The following is a 22,198-nucleotide window of genomic DNA, read 5'->3' on the forward strand; positions in this document are numbered from 1 at the left end:
CAGAGGAGAGAGTGGATAGGTGGAGAGAGTATGCTGGTGGCCTCTGTAAGGGGGAAGACTTGTCTGATGTGATAGAAGAAGAAACAGGAATTGATGTAAACGAGATAGGGTGTCCTGTATTAGGATCAGAATTTAAGAGAGCTTTGGTAGAATTGGGATCAAATAAGGCAGAAGGGATAGATAACATTCCATCAGAATGTCTAAAATCGTTGGGGGGAAGTGGCAACAAAATGATTGTTCGCATTGGTGTGCAGAATATATGAGAGTGGTGTTATACCATCAGACTTATGGCAAAATAACATCCACACAGTTCTGAAGATAGCAAAAGCTGACAAGTGCAAGAATTATCGCACAATCAGGTTAACAGCTTGTGGATCCAAGCTGCTGACAAGAATAATATACAGAAGAATGGAAAAGAGAATTGGGAATGTGTTATATGACGATCAGTTTGGCTTTATGAAAGGTAAAGGCACCTCGGAGGCTTTTCTGACTTATTAGTGGGGTTGGACATAGATTAATAAAAAGTGGACACTTTTACTTGGTGCCTGGCTGTTTGGTGAATGCTGGCTGACTTTGAATGATTCAAATGGCTCTGAACACAATGGGACTTAACATCTGAAGTCATCATTCCCCTAGAACATAGAACTACTTAAACCTAACTAACCTAAGGACATCACACACATCCATGCTCGAGGCAGGATTCGAGTCTGTGACCGTAGTGGTCACGCGGTTCCAGACTGAAGCGCCTAGAACCGCTTAGCCACACCGGCCGGCGGCTGACTTTGAGCTGCTCCGGAATGTTTGTTGTCGCTGCCAACAGCAACACTATAACAGTATTGTGTGCCCTAACAGTAAGGACCCACTGTATGATTAGTGCAGATTCGTGTGTGGTGTTGTACCTAGTAATTCTCAATATTATTTATAAAAAAGAGTAAAGAATCTTTACCAGTACCTTGTCCTTCTAGCGACTCATCAACAATTTTCTTGTTACTTCTGCTATGCACTAATCTATTACACATTCATTTCTTTTATAAACTGTAAGTTGGCTGCTCTACAAGAAAGAGGAGAGGATTGTTCAAAAAGCACATGTGCAACAGTCTGATCATAAGCTTCTGCTCCCAACATGCCCCTTTATAGGTGCAAAATAAAAATACGAGATCAATACAGTTGCAGGGGAAACCCTCTCAGAATGACAGCTCATTATACGAACAGGTTAGAGCAGTAGCAGGGATGAACTCTCAATAACTTGTCAAACCAGCACTTTTTCATTCTTATTTATTATGTACTCTTATGCAACAGTGTAAATGCAAGTTTAACAGATTTTCCAGTAAAGAGGTGGGGGGTGGTGGTGAGAAGTGTATATTTGAACATTGGAGAAGCGAAGCCCCTACTTCTAAATATTTGTGGAGGGGCACAAAGCACCTTGCCCCCCTCCGCTTCCCCACCAAAGTTAGTGTCTCTGATCATATTTGTTTCTAGTTTAGATAACGTTGAGGTCTCCAGTTGTCGATCCTGTTCTGCAGCTAAACACAAAATCAGTTAAAATACTAATCTGTTTTAATTGCAAGGATTTATTAAAAACTTAATATCACATTTCAAAGTGGTAACTGGTTTTGATTTTATCAAAAATCATCTTCAGACCATCTCTCTGAAATGTTAACCATTGATATTCTTGAGAGGGAAACAGGTATCAAAATTACACACTTCATCTACATAATAAATGTGGATTGACAGACTTAATAAAATAAAATGTTTTTATACTATCAGATGGTGAGCAGAGAGGTGGCGCATTGGGAGGTGTTGGAGAACACCACTGGTAACTGCTAGATAGTGTCAAAATGCTGTATATTATAAAGACAAAGTTGCACCTCTCACCTGTTGAATGACATCATTGAGAGCCAATAGGACTTAACATATGATGGTAACGTAGGTAAAACTCAAATACTGAAGCAAAGATAAGCATAGCAACACTAACCGTTACATCCCCCACCCCTTTCCCCCAATCTTCACCACTTGACCATGTGTGCTCTCGTTCTCTGAGCCTATCAGTGCTATTGGCTGATCTAGTGTGTAACTTCAGGGGTTCAGAGCATTCCTTTATATGAAGTTTGCACCCTGAAAGGTGTTCTTATGAAATTTCTAGGTGAAATTACTACATTTAGCCTTGTTATGGTATAGCGTTCTGTTTGCTCCACACTCTTGTCAAATTTTGAATCAATTGTTCTTGGCTTCCTGTTCACATAGTCTGATGAATTTAGCTCCCAGCTCGTTTGTACTTCACGTCTACCATATTGACATTCGGTTATGACACAGTTGCATAGCCAGCAGATGTGCCCCACTTAGCAATGTTTCCGTCAGTTAGAAATGAAATTTTATTCCTGTAGTTGCTATTCTGCTGTGCAACAGCACCATTACTTGCATTTTCTTGGCTTTAATGAAAACTTCGATCTGAGATTTGGTCAAACTGAAGTTGATACCAGCGTGAAATGTGAGAAGGTCTTTCCAAAATGTGGAGGCATATAATTACATTCTCTGCGAGAAAAACAGCTAAAAGAGAGCTACAAGTTTACAAAATGTCAGCAAGTAAGTTGTATGGGAAACTAAAGCACATAACTAAATTGTGCTTGCAACATGATGAAATTGTCAGTCTCCTGTTTGGCTTTATACAGAGTTACCAAAAATTTGCATTCAAGATATCTATGAGTTGGTTGATTTGATAGCTTAAAGACCAAAATGTCTAATTTATTTTTGTGTGAAGGGAAAGCAAATTGTCAGTGAAGTTGGTAGCATGTTTTTTTCTCATACATAAATGAATCTTTACTCCTATAAGTAACAAAATAAAGAAAGTTCAAACAATGGAAAATCCAGGATGGAATGTAACAATACCAGAAAAAGGAAAGTTGCTACTCACCATATAGCAGAGATACTGAGTTGCGATAGGCACAACAAAAAGATTCACACAATTATAGCTTTTGGCCATTGAGGCCTTTGTCAGCAGTAGACACACATACACACACACACACACACACACACACACACACACACACACACAAATGCAAATGTAACTTGCACACATGTCTGCAGTCTCAGAGAGTTGAAACTACATTGCGAGCAGCAGCACCAGTGCATTATGGGAGTGGTGACTGGGTGGGGATAAGGAGGAGGCTGGGGCAGGGAGGGGGAGGGATAGTATGGTGGGAGTGGTGGACAGTGAAGTGTTGCAGTTTAGATGGAGGGCAGGTGAGAAGGTGCGGAGAGGGGAGGGGATAAGTAGCAGAAAGGATAGAAGTAAAAAGAAATTAAAAGACTGGTTGTGGCGGTGAAATGACAGCTGTGTAGTGCTGGAATGGGAACAGGGATGGGGCTGGATGGGTGAGGGCAGTGACTAATGAAGGTTTAGTCCAGGATGGTCATGGGAACATAGGATGTATTGCAGGGAAAGTTCCCACCTGCGCAATTCAGAAAAGCTGGTGTTGTTGGGAAGGATCCATATGGCACAGGCTGTGAAGCAGTCATTGAGATGAGGGATATCACGTTTGGCAGCATATTCAGCAAGAGGGTAGTCCACTTGTTTTTTGGCCATAGTTCGTCGGTGGCCATTCATGTGGACAGACAGCTTGTCGGTTGTCATGCCTACATAGAATGCAGCACAGCGGTTGCAGCTTACCTAGTAAATCACATAGTTGGTTTCACAGGTAACTCTGCCCTTGATGGGATAGGTGATGTTAGTGACTGGACTGGAGTAGGTGATGGTAGGAGGATGAATGGGACAGGCCTTGCATCTAGGTCTATTGCAGGGGTATGAGCCATGAGGTAAGGGATTGGGAGCAGGGGTTGTGTAAGGACGGATGAGTATATTGTGTAGGTTCGGTGGACAGCGGAATACCACAGTAGGAGGAGTGGGAAGCATAGTGGGCAGGACATTTCTCATTTCAGGGTACAACAAGAGGTAATTGAAACACTGGCATAGAATGTAATTCAGTTGGTCCAGTCCTGGATGGTACTGAGTTACCAGGAGAATGCTTCTCTGTGGCCAGACTGTGGGACTTTGGGAGGTGGTGGGAGGCTGGAAAGATAAGGCACGGGAGATTTGTTTTTGTGCGAGGATGGGAGGATAATTACGGTCAGTGAAGGCTTCAGTGAGACCCTCAGTATATTCTGAGAGGGACTGCTCATCACTGCAGATGCGATGACCATGGGTGTCTAGGCTGTACAGAAAGGACTTCTTGGTATGGAATGGATGGCAGCTGTCGAAGTGGAGGTATTGCTGGTGGTTAATAGGTTTGATATGGACAGAGGTACTGATGTTGCCATCTCTGAGGTGAAGGTCAACATCTAGGAAGGTGGCTTGTTGGGTTGAGTAGGACCAGGTAAAGCAAATGGGGGAGAAGTTGTTGAGGTTCTGGAGGAATGTGAATAAGGTGTCCTCACTTTCAATCCAGATAGCAAAGATGTCATCAATGAATCTGAACCAGCTGAGAGGTTTAGAATTCTGGGTTTTTAGGAAGGATTCCAAAAAGAAACCTTTTTTATCATGGTTGTCCGGGACAAATCTGCAACCACTCAATGATTTGGTTCTGTCCTACTCTGACAGGCCACATAAACAAAATAATACATTACTTCTGATCAGTGGCCATTCCTGTCTTCCCAATAAATGGGATTGTGGTACAATAAAGAAAAATCGCTATTCATTTGACTGCATGTATGTTCTAAAATACTACGAGGCCCTAATCATACATTAAGACAAGTGATGAAATTTGAATCTCCCACACATTTTGGATTGTCATAGTTGGTGGAAAGGCTGCTTAAGAAAATTCCTGCAGCCATAAAATCAGTAGGAAAGATTGTTACTGCTCAATAGAAAAAAAGTGTTGAATATGTCAGATGTTTTGTAGTATTTGCATGTTTGTTTTTATATAGAGATTAAAGAGTGATTGCTACATTGAGATCCATCTGCTTTGATAATGAAATACTTACCTTCTCTAAGTATAATCAATCATCAGTCGATATTCATTTAGTGGAGAAGCAACATAAGCTTTTTCCCAAATTGTATTCTTAGGAAGTGCAATTTAGATCAATTTCAGAAGGAGAGTACACCAAAAGATTTTATATATGAGATGTGTACAAAAGAAATTGAATTTCTTCTCAATTTGGAAAACCAAACATTTCTGCGATCATCAGTTCATTTGTAGAAGGAATCTCTAATCAGGTTATCTTAAATCTTCATTTAAACTTCCAGGTTTGCCCACAATGCTCCTTTATTTCTGACAGTCACTTTTTAAATGCACTTGCGGCAGGACAGGAATTCATGTGCCATGGTTTGTGTGTGTGTGTGTGTGCGCGCGTGTGTGTGTGTGTGTGTGTGTGTGTGTGTGTGTGTGTGTGTGTGTGTGTAAGTGTGTGTTCCCATAGTCATTTATGGCTTGTTGTGTCTATTGATACTATTGTGATAGTTTAACAACAGATGCAGAAGTGTCAAACCTAATAAAACAACTTAAAATTAAACATTCTTCTGGCTTGGATGGTGTCACATCACATCTCATAAAGGAATGCAGAGAATGTATATTAAAACCATTGACACACATGCTGAATGCTGCGATAGAAGAAGGTATATTTCCAGATTCACTGAAAGTGAGTAAAGTGAAGCCAATATTTAAGAAAGGGAACAGGGATGAATTAGGAAATTACAGGCCAATATCATTGATCTCAACATTTGCTAAAATCTATGAAATGATAATAAAGAATAGAATTGTAAGTTTTATAACAAAGTACAGTATACTGCATTCATCACAACATGGTTTCAGAGAAGGGAAGTCAACAAAAACAGCATCAACAGATATAATTGAGCACATTCTTAATTTACTTGACAGGCAACAAAAGACTTGTGGGATTTTTATGGACCTATCTAAGGCATTTGATTGTGTGAACCACTCAAAATTAATGATGAAATTATATCAGTATGGAATTAGAGGAAAATGCTATGACATACTTAAATCATACATTACAAATAGGAAACAATGCACAGAAATCAGACATACTAGTGGGGGAAACATAACAAACTACATATCAGAATTACAAACAGTTAAACACGGTGTGCCGCAAGGGTCTGTGCTTGGGCCAATACTATTTATACTCTACGTAAATGACTTCCCTAACTATATAAATCAGAAACTTATAATGTATGCTGATGACACAACAATCATTTGCACAGCTGACACAAAGGAGGAGCTTGAGAAGGAAGCACTCCTGACTATTGAAAATGCAAATAAATATTTAACACAAAACAACCTGTTTATGAATCAGTCTAAAACAATGAATGTAGTATTTCAGACCAAGCATAGTGAAAATTATAATATAAATGTTAATATAAATGGAAACACTATTAAAGAAGTAACCAGCACAAATTTTCTAGGAACTATAATAGACAAACATTTGGCATGGGGGGAGCACATAGATGCACTGTGTAAAAAGATAAACAAACAGATCTTCATCATGCATAAAACAGCTAAGACTGTGGATGATAAAGTCCTCAGATCAATGTATTATGGACTTGTCTTCCCACATTTGTCTTATTCGGTTCATATATGGGGAAATGCACAAGCTGGCTACCTAAAAAGAATATTCACAATTCAGAAAAGGGCAGTGAGATGCATTGCAAAAATACCACCAAGACAGACCTGTAGGCAAGCTTTTGTACACTATAATATTATGACAGTATATTCACTGTATATATACCAAAGCATAATGGTGGTAAGGTCAAGTGATAAACACCTCCTAAATAAAGATGTACACAAACACGGTACAAGAGGAAATGAAAATTACTACATGATAAACAGAAATCTAAAACTGTCTATGACTGCCCCAGAAGAAGCAGGCAAAAGGTTTTTTAATAAACTCCCCAAAATCATTAAAAAAGAAACAGATCTAAAATGTTTTAAAAATCATTTGAAACTATATCTCACAGAGAAATGTATATACAGTTTGAGTGAATACTAAGATGTGTTTAAATATATCATTACTGAAATGTACCTGTAAAAATTATCATTTATGTATGTTTTTTTGATTTGTGTGTACATATAATGTGAAACATGTAAAACCTTTGTATTATTATGGACTATTTCTGTTTAATCATTTGTTTCATTTATATATATATTGAAATCAAGTTTGATGTTAATAGGCTATTGTATGACACACCCAATACTCTCAGCTGGATTTTCAGCTGGAGTCCATGGGCAAAGAATAAATAAATAAATAAATAAATAAATAAATAACTTAAGGTATAAGCATTAAAAGCTTTAATGAATATACGGTTGTAGTTCATGTGCTGAAAGTATATTTAAACTAATCACTAACTCCTTGCAGGACATTTCAGAAACTGTTGAAAGAGTGGCAGACTTTCTTGGGAAATCTCTAACTGATGAACAGGTATCAGAGCTCACATCATATCTGCATATAAATAATTTCCGTAAAAACACAGCAGTCAACATGGATCAGCTGAAAGACATTGGACTGCTGCAGAATGGAGAGCAGGATTTTATAAGGAAAGGTATTATTAACAAGTCAAGCATTATCTCAGCTACTATCAACTTTACCTACTTTTTTATTAGGTCATAGAATTTACTACCCGATTGAGATGCATCACTTGTGAAATATAAAATTTATTGTGAATCTAACAAGAAAGAAGACGAACATTTAGTTTTCTCCCTTCAAAATAGAAGCATCCTCCTTTTTTGGATCCTGCTCCTCTGCCACATGAAATACAATGTGCTCATCTTAGGTGTTTCATTAACATTTCCATTTCTTTTGCATATATTAATGAAAACTACAATACTTCAGTACTGTAAGTGAGCAGGGGATTAAATTCTCATCTTCCTTCCTTTCTCCCAAGTACCTTGGAAAAATCGTAATATAATTTTAGCTGGAGTTGCAGACAACAGTTGGCATCACTTATTGAATAACAACTGGCACCAGTCACAAAACTGACAATGCTCCTCTCACAAGTGTGACAATACTGTCACTCTCTGAGGAGTAATGCAAAACTTGGGTAAGGTGCAATGTGGAACTTGCTAATGCAAAGCTTCAAGAGTCACTTGGGAGGAGAAGAGGCAGGAGAGAGACATACATAACTAGCCGTAGATGTAACTGATGCATCGTCTATAGTATGGTCTCCATCTGAATGCATCTGGAAAGAAGTTACTTGCACAATTAAGAATCAGCAGGGTTCAGTGAGACTAAGGCAGTATCTATCCAGACCCAATGCTTTCCAATGTTTTCACTACGTCTTTTTAAAGCCATCTAAAAAAAAAGTGCTAAACAACTACCAGTACAGGAAAATACTGTAGCTTGGGGAAATAAGTGAACGTGAAAGAACATTTTCCATCAAATATAGGAAGCTCTATAAATAAAAAGAGTGTACAAAATTCTTTTACTGTATCTTTTCAGTATCAGATCATACAAATGTTACTCCTGGTTTTGGCTTCTTAGAAACTCATCATTAGATGATATTTTAAATAGAAAGGACAAAGGAGAGTAGTAAATCTTAAGAAACTAAATGAAACTTTCAAATCAACTTCTGTATGCAACTGTGATGACACACTTCCCAATGTTCACACCTGCCACTTGTCTACTCAAGCAGATGACAAATGCTACAGCAGAAGATGCATGGGCATGTGCCAGACCATTAGTATGTAATGAGGACCCTAGCATGACGTGGATTCTCTCCCCAGTTATGTTTTTGCTGTAGGTGGGTTTTTCCAGGTAGAAAGTGCAGACAGAACCCTTTATCCCACAACTGACACTTCCTGAATGGATGTCCAGAAAACAATGCATCTGACACTGTAGCTGAACATTACAGGCTACTCACATTATGATGGAGAACCAGTGGGCCTACCTCTTTAAATAATCGGGCAACTGTGTCCCCCTTCCCCAGACAGTTATTCCAGATGTGACATTGAGCATTGCTTCTCAATTACCACCAACATTAATACCAGCAAGACAGCAGTCCGGCACCTTCCAGACACTCCAATAAATGGTGCAGTGTGTGTGCCGACCAGAGCATGCTTGCAAGTCTTTATATACTTCTCCACAAGTGGCCTTCCTATACATGTAAAAATAATGTTGCCTTTATTAACGCCCCTTCAAGTGAACTGTTAGTTAGACATTCACCTCATAACTATTCCATTTAACCTCTCACCTTAAACTGAGGATGTAGATTTGTGTTATTAGTGAGATGTGTCTGGCCTAGACACAACAGCTGGACCACCGTGTACATTCGTCCATCTCTGCATCTTTGTATATTCTCTTGTTGACGTATTTCTGTCAGCAATCTAGTATGATAATCTGCTAAATAGCCTCCATCCACCAAGTACATTTAATTCCACTAAATGGACCATTTGTATGCCAGTGCACTTAAATTGTTTTCTCTCCTTCCATACCCAACATGCCTACCCCTTAGCAGTTAGCTTTATGATAGCCACTAGCAGAACAAGTGAGGAAAAAACTTATTCCCACACTGGTGGACATGACGATCAGCCCAGATTTGGTAATCTGTTCCATGCTTACCCCTGACATGTTCCACACAGCCCCAGCATGCCTTGCTTGCTCACACACACTCCATGCCCATACCCCACCCCGCCATGGCTTATGATTAGCAACTGCAAATGGATGGGTTTCAGATTTTCATCAGTTACTGTGCACAGTTCATCAGGAGTACTGATACTGAAGTGCAAGCCACTTGTCCGACATCCAGACATGCCAGGCCTCTGCCCACGTGCCAATAAATATTTGCAGGCTCCTCCGTCACCAGTGTTTCCACAAAACGCCTACTAAAGATGCATTCTGCAAGTTGCAAATTGGTTACCAAGAATCATAAAGTCTACACTACATACTGAAGAAGAATCATTTGTTAAAACAAACTATTACAAAACAAGTGTGAACTGACAGAAAAAAGAATTCCAAATAAACTAGAAAAGAAAAAAAAGAAAGAAGAATCACGTCATAATAGATCAGAAAATATTGTTGGGGAACTTCTTCTATTCCTTCACACAAACTCTAAAAATTAATGTTTTAGGTTATGTTGTGTCTTGGTCTTCAGTCTAAAAATTGGTTTCATGCAGCTCTCCGTAACAGTCTTCCCCATGCTAGTCTTTGTTTCTTTTAACTGCTGACATCATTTTCCAAAACTATTCTAAAATATTATCTCACCTGAGCAATAATAATATCCTAAGCAAATCACAGTTTGGATTTAAGAAGAGTTGCTCTAGTGAGAATGCTATTTACATGCTAACTCACCAAATTTGAGAAGCATCAAATAGTGGTGGTTAGTATTTTCTGTGACCTATCTAATGGATCTGACTGTGAATCACAGTCGTCTCCTAGATAAACTAAAATTTTGTGGGACTGATGATATAGTCAGCCAATAGATAACGTCAGATATAACCAAAAGAATGCACAAAGTTGTGGTTAGTAATTCGACCAATGTAGTCCTTACAACATTATTCTGACGGGAGAAATCATGTATGGGGTTCCCCAAGGCTGAATCTTAGGTCTGCTATTGTTCCTTATATATGCAAACGATCTTCCATCTAACATACAACAAGCAGAATTACATTGTTTTTGCATGTCTTTTGCACACTAATATTGTAATCAAGCCAAGCATAAAGAAACAGAAGAAATGGTAAACAATCTTTTTAAAAGTATTAGTGACTGATTTTCTGTGAATGGTCTCATCCTTCTTTTTAAAAAGACACAAAATATTCATTTCTGCACAATCAGAGTGTTACACCAAGCCAGCTGATGCGGCCGAGTGGTTCTAGACGCTTCAGTCTGGAACCGTGCGACCGCTGTGGTCGCAGGTTCGAATCCTGCCTCAGGCATGGATGTGTGTGATGTCCTTAGGTTAGTTAGGTTTAAGTAGTTCTAAGTCTAGCCCCCCCCCCCCCCCCCAAGAACCATGGACCTTGCCGTTGGTGGGAAGGCTTGCGTGCCTCAACAATACAGATAGCCGTACAATAGGTGCAACCACAACGGAGTGGTATCTGTTGAGAGGCCAGACAAACGTGTGGTTCCTGAAGAGGGGCAGCAGCCTTTTCAGTAGTTGCAGGGGCAACAGTCTGGATGATTGACTGACCTGGCCCTGTAACACTAACCAAAATGGCCTTGCTGTTCTGGTACTGCGAACGGCTGAAAGCAAGGGGAAACTACAGCCGCAATTTTTCCCGAGGGCATGCAGCTTTACTGTATGATTAAATGATGATGGCGTCCTCTTGGGTAAAATATTCCAGAGGTAAAATAGTCCCCCATTCAGATCTACGAGCGGGGACTACTCATGAGGACGTTGTTAGCAGGAGAAAGAAAACTGGCGTTCTACGGATCGGAGCGTGGAATGTCAGATCCCTTAATTGGGCAGGTAGGTTAGAAAATTTAAAAAGGGAAATGGATAGGTTAAAGTTAGATATAGTGGGAATTAGTGACGTTCGGTGGCAAGAGAACGAGACTTTTCGTCAGGTGAATGCAGGGTTATAAACACAAAATCAAATAGGGGTAATGCAGGATTAGGTTTAATAATGAATAAAAAAATAGGAGTGCAGGTAAGCCACTACAAACAGCTTAGTGAACACATTATTGTGGCCAAGATAGACATGAAGCCCATGCCTACTACAGTAGTAGTACAAGTTTATATGCCAACTAGCTCAGCAGATGATGAAGAAATTGATAAAATGTATGATGAAATAATAGAAATTATTCAGATAGTGAAGGGAGATGAAAATTTAATAGTCATGGGTGACTGGAATTCGACAGTAGGAAAAGGAAGAGGAAAAGTAATAGGTGAATATGGATTGGGGCTAAGAAATGAAGGAGGAAGCCGCCTGGTAGAATTTTGCACAGAGCATAACTTAATCATAGCTAACACTTGGTACAAGAATCATGAAAGAAGGTTGTATACATGGAAGAACTGTGGAGATACTAAAAGGTTTCAGATAGATTATATAATGGTAAGACATAGATTTAGGAACCAGATTTTAAACTGTAAGACATTTCCAGGGGCAGATGTGGACTTTGACCACAATCTATTGGTTATGAACTGTAGATTAAAACTGAAGAAACTGCAAAAAGGTGGGAATTTAGGGAGATGGGACCTGGATAAACTGAAAGAACCAGAGGTTGTACAGTGTTTCAGGAAGAGCATAAGGGAACAATTGACAAGAATGGGGGAAAGAAATACAGCAGAAGAAGAATGGGTAGCTTTGAGGAATGAAATAGTGAAGGCAGCAGAGGATCAAGTAGGGAAAAAGACAAGGTCTAGTAGAAATCCTTGGGTAACGGAAGAGATACTGAATTTAATTGATGAAAGGAGAAAATATAAAAATGCAGTAAGTGAAGCAGGCAAAAAGGAATACAAACGTCACAAAAATGAGATAGACAGGAAGTGCAAAATGGCTAAGCAGGGATGGCTAGAGGACAAATGTAAGGATGTAGAGGCTTATCTCACGAGGGGTAAGATAGATACTGGCTACAGGAAAATTAAAGAGACCTTTGGAGAAAAGAGAGCAACTTGTATGAATATCAAGAGCTCAGATGGAAACCCAGTTCTAAGCAAAGAAGGGAAAGCAGAAAGAGGGAAGGTTTATATAGAAGGTCTATACAAGGGCAATGTACTTGAGGACAATATTATGGAAATGGAAGAGGATGTAGATGAAGATGAAGTGGGAGATACGATAGTGCGTGAAGAGTTTGACATAGCACTGAAAGACCCGAGTCGAAACAAGGCCCCCGGAGTAGACAACATTCCAATAGAACTACTGACAGCCTTGGGAGAGCCATTCCTGACAAAACTCTACCATCTGGTGAGAAAGATGTATGAGACAGTCGAAATATCCTCAGACTTCAAGAAGACTATAATAATTCCAATCCCAAAGAAAGCAGGTGTTGACAGATGTGAAAATTACCGAACTATCAGTTTAATAAGTCACAGCTGCAAAATACTAATGCAAATTCTTTACATACAAATGGAAAAACTGATAGAAGCAACCTCAGGAAAGATCAGTTTGGATTCTGTAGAAATGTTGGAACACATGAGGCAATACTGACCCTACGACTTATCTTAGAAGAAAGATTAAGGAAAGGCAAACCTACGTTTCTAGCATTTGTAGACATAGAGAAAGCTTTTGACAATGTTGATTGGAATACTCTCTTTCAAATTCTGAAGGTTGCAGGGGTAACATACCGAGAGTGAAAGGCTATTTACAATTTGTACAGAAACCAGATGGCAGTTATAAGAGTCGAGGGGTATGAAAGGGAAGCAGTGGTTGGGAAGGGAGTGAGACAGGGTTGTAGCCTATCCCCAATGTTATTCAATCTGTATATTGAGCGAGCAATAAAGGAAACAAAAGAAAAGTTTGGAGTAGGTATTAAAATCCATGGAGAAGAAATAAAAACTTTGAGGTTCACCGATGACATTGTAATTCTGTCAGAGACAGCAATGGACTTGGAAGAGCAGTTGAGCAGAATGGACAGTGTCTTGAAAGGAGGGTATAAGATGAACATAAACAAAAGCAAAATGAGGATAATGGAATGTAGTCGAATTAAGTCAGGTGATGCTGAGGGAATTAGGTTAGGAAGTGAGACACTTAAAGTAGTAAAGGAGTTTTGCTATTTGGGGAGCAAAATAACTGATGATGGTTGAAGTAGAGAGCATATAAAATGTAGACTGGCAATGGCAAGGAAAGTGTTTCTGAAGAGGAGAAATTTGTTAACATCGAGCATAGATTTAAGTGTCAGGACGTCATTTCTGAAAGTTTTTGTATGGAGTGTAGCCATGTATGGAAGTGAAACATGGACGATAAATAGTTTAGACAAGAAGAGAATAGAAGCTTTCGAAAAATGGATCTACAGAAGAATGCTGAAGATTAGATGGGTAGATCACATAACTAATGAGGAGGTATTGAATAGAATTGGGGAGAAGAGGAGCTTGTGGCACAACTTGACTAGAAGAAGGGATCGGTTGGTATGACATATTCTGAGACATCGAGGGATCACCAATTTAGTATTGGAGGGCAGTGTGGAGGGTAAAAATCGTAGAGGGAGACCAAGAGATGAATACACTAAGCAGATTCAGAAGGATGTAGGCTGCAGTAAGTACTGGGAGATGAAGAAGCTTGCACAGGATAGAGTAGCATGGAGAGCTGCATCAAACCAGTCTCAGGACTGAAGACCACAACAACAACAAGTCTAGGGGACTGATGACCTCAGATGTTAAGTCCCATAGTGGTCAGAGCCATTTGAATCATTTTGTTACACCAATGACAAGTGTAACACATGGCATGGAAATAATAAATAGGGTGGAAATTTCAAAATTCTTAGGTGTCCATATCAATGAGAATTTAAACTGAAAAAAGTACATACGGTATTGAAGTTCCTAAAACATCTTAGCTCAGCTACATTTGCACTTAAAGTAATTGGAAATCTTGGTGAGGGACAAATCAGTATGTTGACATATTTTGCATATTTTCATTCAGTAATGTCACAGGGTATAATGTTCTGGGGTAGCTCTTCTTGAAGCTAGAAAGTGTAGCTCAAAAACGTGCTGTAAGAATAATATGTAGTGCTCACACATAATCATCTTGTAGACATCTCTGTAAGGAGTTAGGCATTAGGACTACAGCTTCACAATATATTTATATTCCTTCATGAACTATGTTGCAAATATCCACTGCAATTCAAAAGGAACAGTGATGTACATAATTACAATACCAGAAGTAAAAATGACATTCATTACACCATAGTAAAGTTGTCTTCAGCACAAAAGGAGGTGCACAATGCTGCAAGTAAAATTTTTGAAAACTTATCCAGCAATATAAAATGTCTAACAAAGAGATAGAGGGGCTGGCCAGTACTTACCTCAGCTCAGTACAGCCGATAGATACACAAAAAACAGAACCAAAAATTTACGTTCCTAGCTTTCGGAACAAATGTTCCTTCATCAGGGAGGAGAGAGGGGAAAGAAAGGGAAGAAGGGAAAGTAGATTCAGTTACTCACAACCCAGGTTATGAAGCAACAGGGAAAGGAAAACAGGGAGGGTAGCAAGGATGGAGGCATGGTTGTCAGAGGGAAGCCAAAGATATTCTAATGTGACTACTGCGCCAGCTTCAAACCAAAGAGGATGCATACAGAAGTAAAGAGGCATATAGTATAAAGATAAACACAACTATGTAGTTTGAGAAGATGCGTGAATGGCTAAAGAGGAAAGGGAAAGAGGAGAAGACTGAAGAGTAAATGGGGGTGAGGTTTTTTAATGTAGGTTCAGTCCAGGGGGATGGCGGGATGAAAGGATGTATTGAAGTGCAAGTTCCCATCTTCACAGTTCAGAGGGACTGGTGTTGGGTGGGAGAAGCCAAATGGCACATACAGTGTAGCAGGTTCCTAGGTCCCTAGAATTATGCTGGAGGGCATGCTCCGCTACTGGGTATTGGACATCTCCTAGGCGGACAGTTCGTCTGTGTCCGTTCATGCGCTCAGCCTGTTTAGTTGTTGTCATACCGATGTAAAAGGCTGTGCAGTGCAGGCATGTCAGTTGATAAATGACATGTGTAGTTTCACACATGGCCCTGCCTTGAATTATGTATGTTTTACCAGTAGCGGGGCTGGAGTAGGTGGTTGTGGGGGGATGCATGGGGCAGGTTTTGCAGCAGGGTCGGTTACAGGGGTAGGAACCGCTGGGTAGAGAAGGTAGTCTGGGAATATTGTAGGGTTTAACAAGGATGTTACGGAGGTTAGGAGGGTGACGAAAGGCAACTCTGGGTGGTGTGGGGAGAATTTTGTCAAGGGGTGATCTCATTTCAGGGGTTGACTAGAGAAAGTCATATCCCTGGCGGAGTAATTTGTTGATGTTTTCGAGGCCAGGATAATATTGGGTGACAAGGGGGATGCTTCTGTGTGGTCTTGGGATAGGAACATTGTTGTTGGACGGGGAGGAATGTATCGCTCGGGAGATCTGTTTGTGGACTAGGTCTGCAGGATAGTTGCGGGAGAGGAAAGCACTGGTTAGGTTATTGGTGTAACTGTTGAGGGATTCGTCACTGGAGCAGATACGTTTGCCATGAATACCTAGGCTGTAGGGAAGGGAGCGTTTGATGTGGAATGGATGGCAGCTATCAAAGTGAAGGTACTGTTGTTTGTTTGTGGGTTTTATGTGGACAGAGGTGTGGATGTGAGCTTCAACAAGATGAAGGTCAACATCCAGGAAGGTGGCTTGGGTTTTGGAGAAGGACCAGGTGAAATTCAGATTCGAAAAGGAGTTGAGGTTATGGAGGAAATTAAGGAGTGTTTCTTCACCATGAGTCCAGACCACAAAGATGTCATCTATAAACCTATACCAGGCCAGGGGAAGCAGCTGTTGGGTCTTCAGGAAAGCTTCCTCCATGCGGCCCATGAAGAGGTTGGCATAGGATGGAGCCATCCTGGTTCCCATGGCCGTTCCCCTGATTTGTTTGTAGGTCTGGCCTTCAAAAGTGAAGTAATTATGGGTGAGGATGAAGTTGGTAAGTGTGATAAGGAATAAGGTTTTTGGAAGATCTTCGGGTGGGCGTTGGGAGAGGTAGTGCTCAAGGGCAGAGAGACCATGGGTATGTGGGATGTTTGTGTAAAGGGATGTAGCATCTATGGTGACAAGAAAGGTTTCAGGTGGGAGAGGAGTGGGAATGGATTTGAGGCGTTCTAGGAAGTGGTTTGTGTCTTTGATGTAGGATGGGAGTCTGCGGGTGATAGGTTGGAGGTGTTGGTCTACCAGAGCTGAGATACGTTCTGTTGGGGCTTTGAAGCCTGCCACAATGGGACGGCCAGGATGGTTCTCTTTGTGGATTTTGGGTAATAGGTAGAAGGTAGGGGTACGTGGCTCAGGTGGAGTGAGTAAGTCTATGGAAGCCATTGTGAGGCCTTGTGAGGGATCTTGGATTTTTAGGATTTTCTGCAGCTCAGTCTGGATGGAGGGAATGGGATCCTGGGTAACAGCTTTGTAGGTTGAGGTGTCGGAGAGTTGACGCAGTCCTTCTGCCACATACTCCACACGGTCAAGTACGACAGTTGTGGAGCCTTTATCTGCCGGGAGGATGACAATAGAGCAGTCTATTTTCAGCTCCTTAATGGCACGGGATTCAGCTGGGGTGATGTTGGGGGTTGTCGGGATGTTCTTCAAGAAGGACTTGGAGGCAACACTGGATGTGAGGAATTCCTGAAATGTCTGCAAGGGATGGTTTTGGGGGAGGGGAGGAGGATCCCTTTGAGAAGGCGGTCGGAACTGTTCTAGACAGGGTTCAACACTGGGTCTAGTATTTGGGGGCTGTGTTTGGGTAGTGAAGTGATATTTCCAGTTGAGGTTCCGGGTGAATGAGAGGAGATCTTTAACCAGGGCAGTGTGGTTGAATTTAGGCGTGGGGCTAAAGGTTAAGCCTTTTGATAGAACAGATGTCTCTGGAGGAGAGAGGGATCTGGATGAGAGGTTTAGAACTGAATTGGGACTGGTGATATGTGGCATTTGACTGTGGTTGTAGTTGAGATTTGGTCTGTGTGGGGTATGTGCTGGGATGGGGAGATTGAGTAGGGTGGCTAGACTAGGTTTGTTGGCCATGAGCGGGGTTTGTTGAAGGTTCTGTTGTGGTTGGTGTTTGTGAGGGATAGGGAGAGGGACCCCACTTCTTAGGTGTTGCACTAGCACTGTGGATAGTTTTTTCAGGTGGTGTGTGGCATGGAACTCAAGTTTGCAGCTGGCTTCTAGGATGATGTTCCTGAGTGTGTTCTCCAAGTAAGGGTTTGAGAGGTGGAGAACTTTGAAGAGAGATAGGAGCTGTTGGGAGTGGTGGTTACATGAATTAGTGTAGAGATTCAGGACAAGTTGGGTAAGGGCTAAGGATTGAAGGTTCTGGAAGTCCAGGAGAGACTGGTGGAAGGAGGAATTGCACCCAGAGATGGGAACTTTTAACTATCCACAGTGGTAGTGCAACAGAAGATTTTCCTGTTTTCTTGTCTGTTTATCTTCCATGTCTGGCTACACTATACAAAAATACTTTCCTAAAATATTACCTAGATATTATGTATTTATGTATGCAGAAGGTGTTACAAAAGGCAATCTACATTTATAGCATTTAGGTTATTTATTATCAATATTATAAAATATCATTTAATTATGTTTAGTCATTTAATTATATTAGATTTAAATAAAGTATACGTCATGACTCCTTTCAGCATCCCTGGCTTCCCTCTCCTAGGGATTCACAGTAAACGACTAATGTAATGTGGTGTAATAATATAATAGTAGAAGGAAAAATATGATATAATAAGTAACAGATGTGTTTAAACTGTATAGAACTAGACTGTCTCAAACATGAAAATATGTTTCAGGTCAAAATGGTTCGTGGATTGATGAGTTCACACCTGAGTTGGATAAAAGGGCAAATGAATGGATAAAAGAAAATTTGAAACACACTGACCTCAGATTTCCTGTAAAACTTGTAGAAGAATAAACATTAGAATTTGTTTTGCTAAATGGTGTCTCTTTTTACTCAAGTTGAATGGAATGTAGAAGACCAACAGGAACTACTTGTGAATGTCCACATTTTGTGTAGCTGTTGAAGGCTTGTTACAAATTTTCTGCTGCAGATAATGTGCTCTTCTAAAAAGTAATGCTTGCTCTGTGAGAACAGTGCACTTATTAAAGTACCTGTAAAGATAAAATAAATTAGAATGTAAGCTGACTGCTTGCTACACTTTGACATGAATATTTTGTGTGCAGTATACAGCCTCATCTTCCCTAGTGAGATGATGCTTTGGATCAAGGATGGGCAATCTTTGGTGACCCATGGGCCTCATTCACGTAATTAAACTCACTGGCCATCTAGTCATGTGATGCAACAGCAGCACTCCCAGTGCATGAAGTCAAAACTATAATGTCCATGACGTTTATGTTTTTGCAGTAACACACTGATATGAATGGCACTTCTTTCCCAACATGCCACGCCAGCAAATTATATATCAAAGTGTATGTTTTTGAGAGTACATTCATTTTATGGTCACCCAATCTTCAGATGTTTATATTTGTTTACTCATCATGAAAAAGCTTTCTTGGTTATGGTATTTTACAACATCATTAGTGAAGAAACAATGTTCACAACACACAAATAAATATAAACACCCGAAGACTGGATGTTGGGCATCTTTAAATATCAAACTTGAAAAATAAATGCCTATAAAAGCAACTAGTTGCAGCTAATTCACTAAATATTACCTTCAATTTCAACAGCTGCAGTGTTCTGATACACCCACATTCTCTCTTCCATGAATTTGTTCTGTGAGCCAGATTGAAGTTAATCCACCAGTTGCCCAGCTGTGCTTGAGCTGTACGTTAAAATCAAATGAAGTTTGAAGTGTTGTTTAACTAATTGCAGTAATTACTTAAAATGTCGATTCAGACAGCATGTTAATTTTTATAACATATTTTCTGTTACTCTACTATCTGTATGATAATGTAACTTACATACAGGTATGTGTGTGTGGGGGTACCACATTGGATAGAAGATACATAAGAAATATTGCAAAATGTGGAGGTCATGGGTAGAAAGCATGTTCACTGAGTTGATTGGGGTTTGGTTGATTTGGGGAGAGGAGACCAAACTGTGAGGTCATTGGTCTCATTGGCTAGGGAAGGATGGGGAAGGAAGTAGGGGATGCTCTTTCAAAGGAACCATCCTGGCATTTGCTTGAGGCAGTTTAGGGAAATCACAAAAAACCTAAATCAGGATGGCCAGATACGGGGTCAAACCGTCATCTTCCCGAATGCGAATCCAGTGTGCTAACCATTGCACCACCTTGCTTGGTATGGTCACTGAGTGAGAGAAAAGCAGCAGCAGAATAAAATGATGAAAAGTACTGCACCAGTGGCTGAAGGTATGAAGCAAGGAATGAGAGAGAGGAGTCTGGATCAACAGTCTACATCAATGCTAATGATAAAATATGCTGCTAAATTTTAGACTACTTTCATAAAGTCTATAAACCCTACATAAATAATGGAATCAATACATCTTTTTCAGGTTTTCAGAAGTGACCTGTCACACAGGATCAACTTATAGCATATTGCTGGCTGTTGTTACTGAACATACATAAATATCATCACTCAAAATCAATCTTACATGCAGTCAAAGTGTTGATATTTGTATGTTGGGAACGAGGTTGTATTGTGGATTGTGATTTATTTGTCTTATAACATACATATGCTAATTATTTGATTAGAGTACTGGAGACATGTGGAAATATGATTAATACAATTCCACTGATATAAAACTATAGTTAATGAGATGGAGTAGTATTTAAACATTAATGTAACTTTTCTGTGAAAAGAAACATTTACATATTTACATAAAGAGACAACTGATAAACTACATTTTGCTCAAATATTCAATTCATCCTTTGTTATATCTTCAACTGAGTAGTAGTGTTGCTGAGGTGGAGTATGATCTAGCTTTGTTTTCAGTGAATCTAGGGTCATAGTCAGAATGTTCTCGGCTTTTAGTTTGTTGAAATTTTGTCCTATTATTTTATGCAGTAATTTGAAAACTTTTGTGGGTATCCCATCCCAACCTGCACAATATTTGTGTTTCTACTGCTGATGCTGTTTTTAATTGTGTGAGGCATTCAGACATTTAACTGCTCTGAAGGGAAATACTTTATTGTCATAATCTGCAACATTGACATCTGGTTTAGCTACATTAATGAAGAATTCATTGTAGCATTCTGAAATTTGAGCTGGATTCTCAAACTTGATTTTATAAATTTTGTGACTAGAGGCTCTAATATCTAATTCAGATTTCACAACTGACGAAACTGCCTTTGATTTACTCTTACGTCTTAAAATTAATATATTTGCCATTTGTTTTGCTGGCGTGATAATTTTATTAAATGTTATTTTGTATTATCTAACATATTCAATAAAATCAGTATTTTTATTATATCTTGGTTTCTTATGTAGCTGTCTTTTCTTAGTACTAGAGATTTTTGTGTGTTTAGTAATCTATTTAAATTTATTTGTCATTTATTAAAACAAGTTTTAGGTGGAATCATTTCATTGAATTCATTTAAAACACTACTTCAGAATGATTTAAAATTCACAGGACTAGAAATATTTTGCTCAAGGTGCTAATCTGTCTCACTCAGCTTGTCATGAAATGAAATCATGTTTTCCTGATTAAAATTTCTTTCTGCATAGAACTTCCTTACATGATCTGGGCAGCTCAATGAATAATGCTGAATGACTGGAAAAAAAAAATTGTGCACATCCTCAAAAATGTAATTTGTTATAATAGTGTCAATATATGTAGCAAACTGAGCATTTTGTCTCACTGGTTCCAAACAAATTTAATTTAAAATATTTTTTTTTATTATGTCAATGAATTTTAATGCTTCGCAGTTTTCACGCAACACATTGATGCTTAAATCAGCAGCAATATCCTCACTGAAGCTATGCTTCACTGTAATGTATTCTTAGATTTGTATTGTTCCCTACTGCTTTGCATAAGCAATTATTCAACTAATTTAGTATTGGCATTTTTTCCTCATTTGTTCATTCATTCATTCCTTGTGTTCAGTAGAGTCCATCAAAAAAAGAATCTTCAGGGATGTGGAATGCGTGAATGTATAAGAAACCCATACAGCTTAATCTGTACGCTGTAGCACAACAATATGTAGTCAGTATACTGCTTAATACTACTTCTGCTTGTACCACTCATGTGGAAGCTAATGAATTATAAGAAAAATTTGTACTTTGAAAAGAGCCTTCCTCACTCACATTAGTTTCATGTTGGATGTGCTAAGGCAGTATTAGACTCTGTTTACAGAAATTTGGTGTGGGCTGATCCTTACTTACAGTTGGATATTACCTATACCCTGGATGATGTAACCTGGGCCTATATTACTGTAACCCTCTTCTGACATTAATTAATTGGAAATTTTGAAAATTTTTGGTAAGTTCCTAAGGGACCAAACTGCTGAGGTCGTCAGTCCTTAGGCTTACACACTACTTAATCTAACTTAAACTAACGACAACACACACATCCATGCCAGAGGAAGGACTCGAACTTCTGATGGGGGAAGCCGCACAAGCCATGGCGAGGCATCCTAGACAGCGCGGCTACCCCACGCGGCATTAATTAATTC

The 22,198-nt window shown here is 39.6% G+C and overlaps 1 protein-coding gene across 1 annotated transcript in view; it reads left to right on the forward strand.

Annotated features, from left to right (window-relative positions):
• Positions 1-18,600, forward strand: part of LOC124623223 (sulfotransferase 1C4) — a 39,944-nt gene extending 21,344 nt beyond the window's left edge. Inside the window, exons 6-7 of the mRNA XM_047149023.1 lie at positions 7,363-7,546; positions 18,395-18,600. Of these exons, the coding sequence (XP_047004979.1) occupies positions 7,363-7,546; positions 18,395-18,516 (306 nt within the window). The 3' untranslated portion in view covers positions 18,517-18,600. The remainder of the gene's footprint in view (positions 1-7,362; positions 7,547-18,394) is intronic.
• Positions 18,601-22,198: the final 3,598 nt, after the last annotated feature.

This window comes from Schistocerca americana, chromosome 1, assembly GCF_021461395.2.
Source record: "Schistocerca americana isolate TAMUIC-IGC-003095 chromosome 1, iqSchAmer2.1, whole genome shotgun sequence".
In the NCBI taxonomy this organism is placed as follows: Eukaryota; Metazoa; Arthropoda; class Insecta; order Orthoptera; family Acrididae; genus Schistocerca; species Schistocerca americana.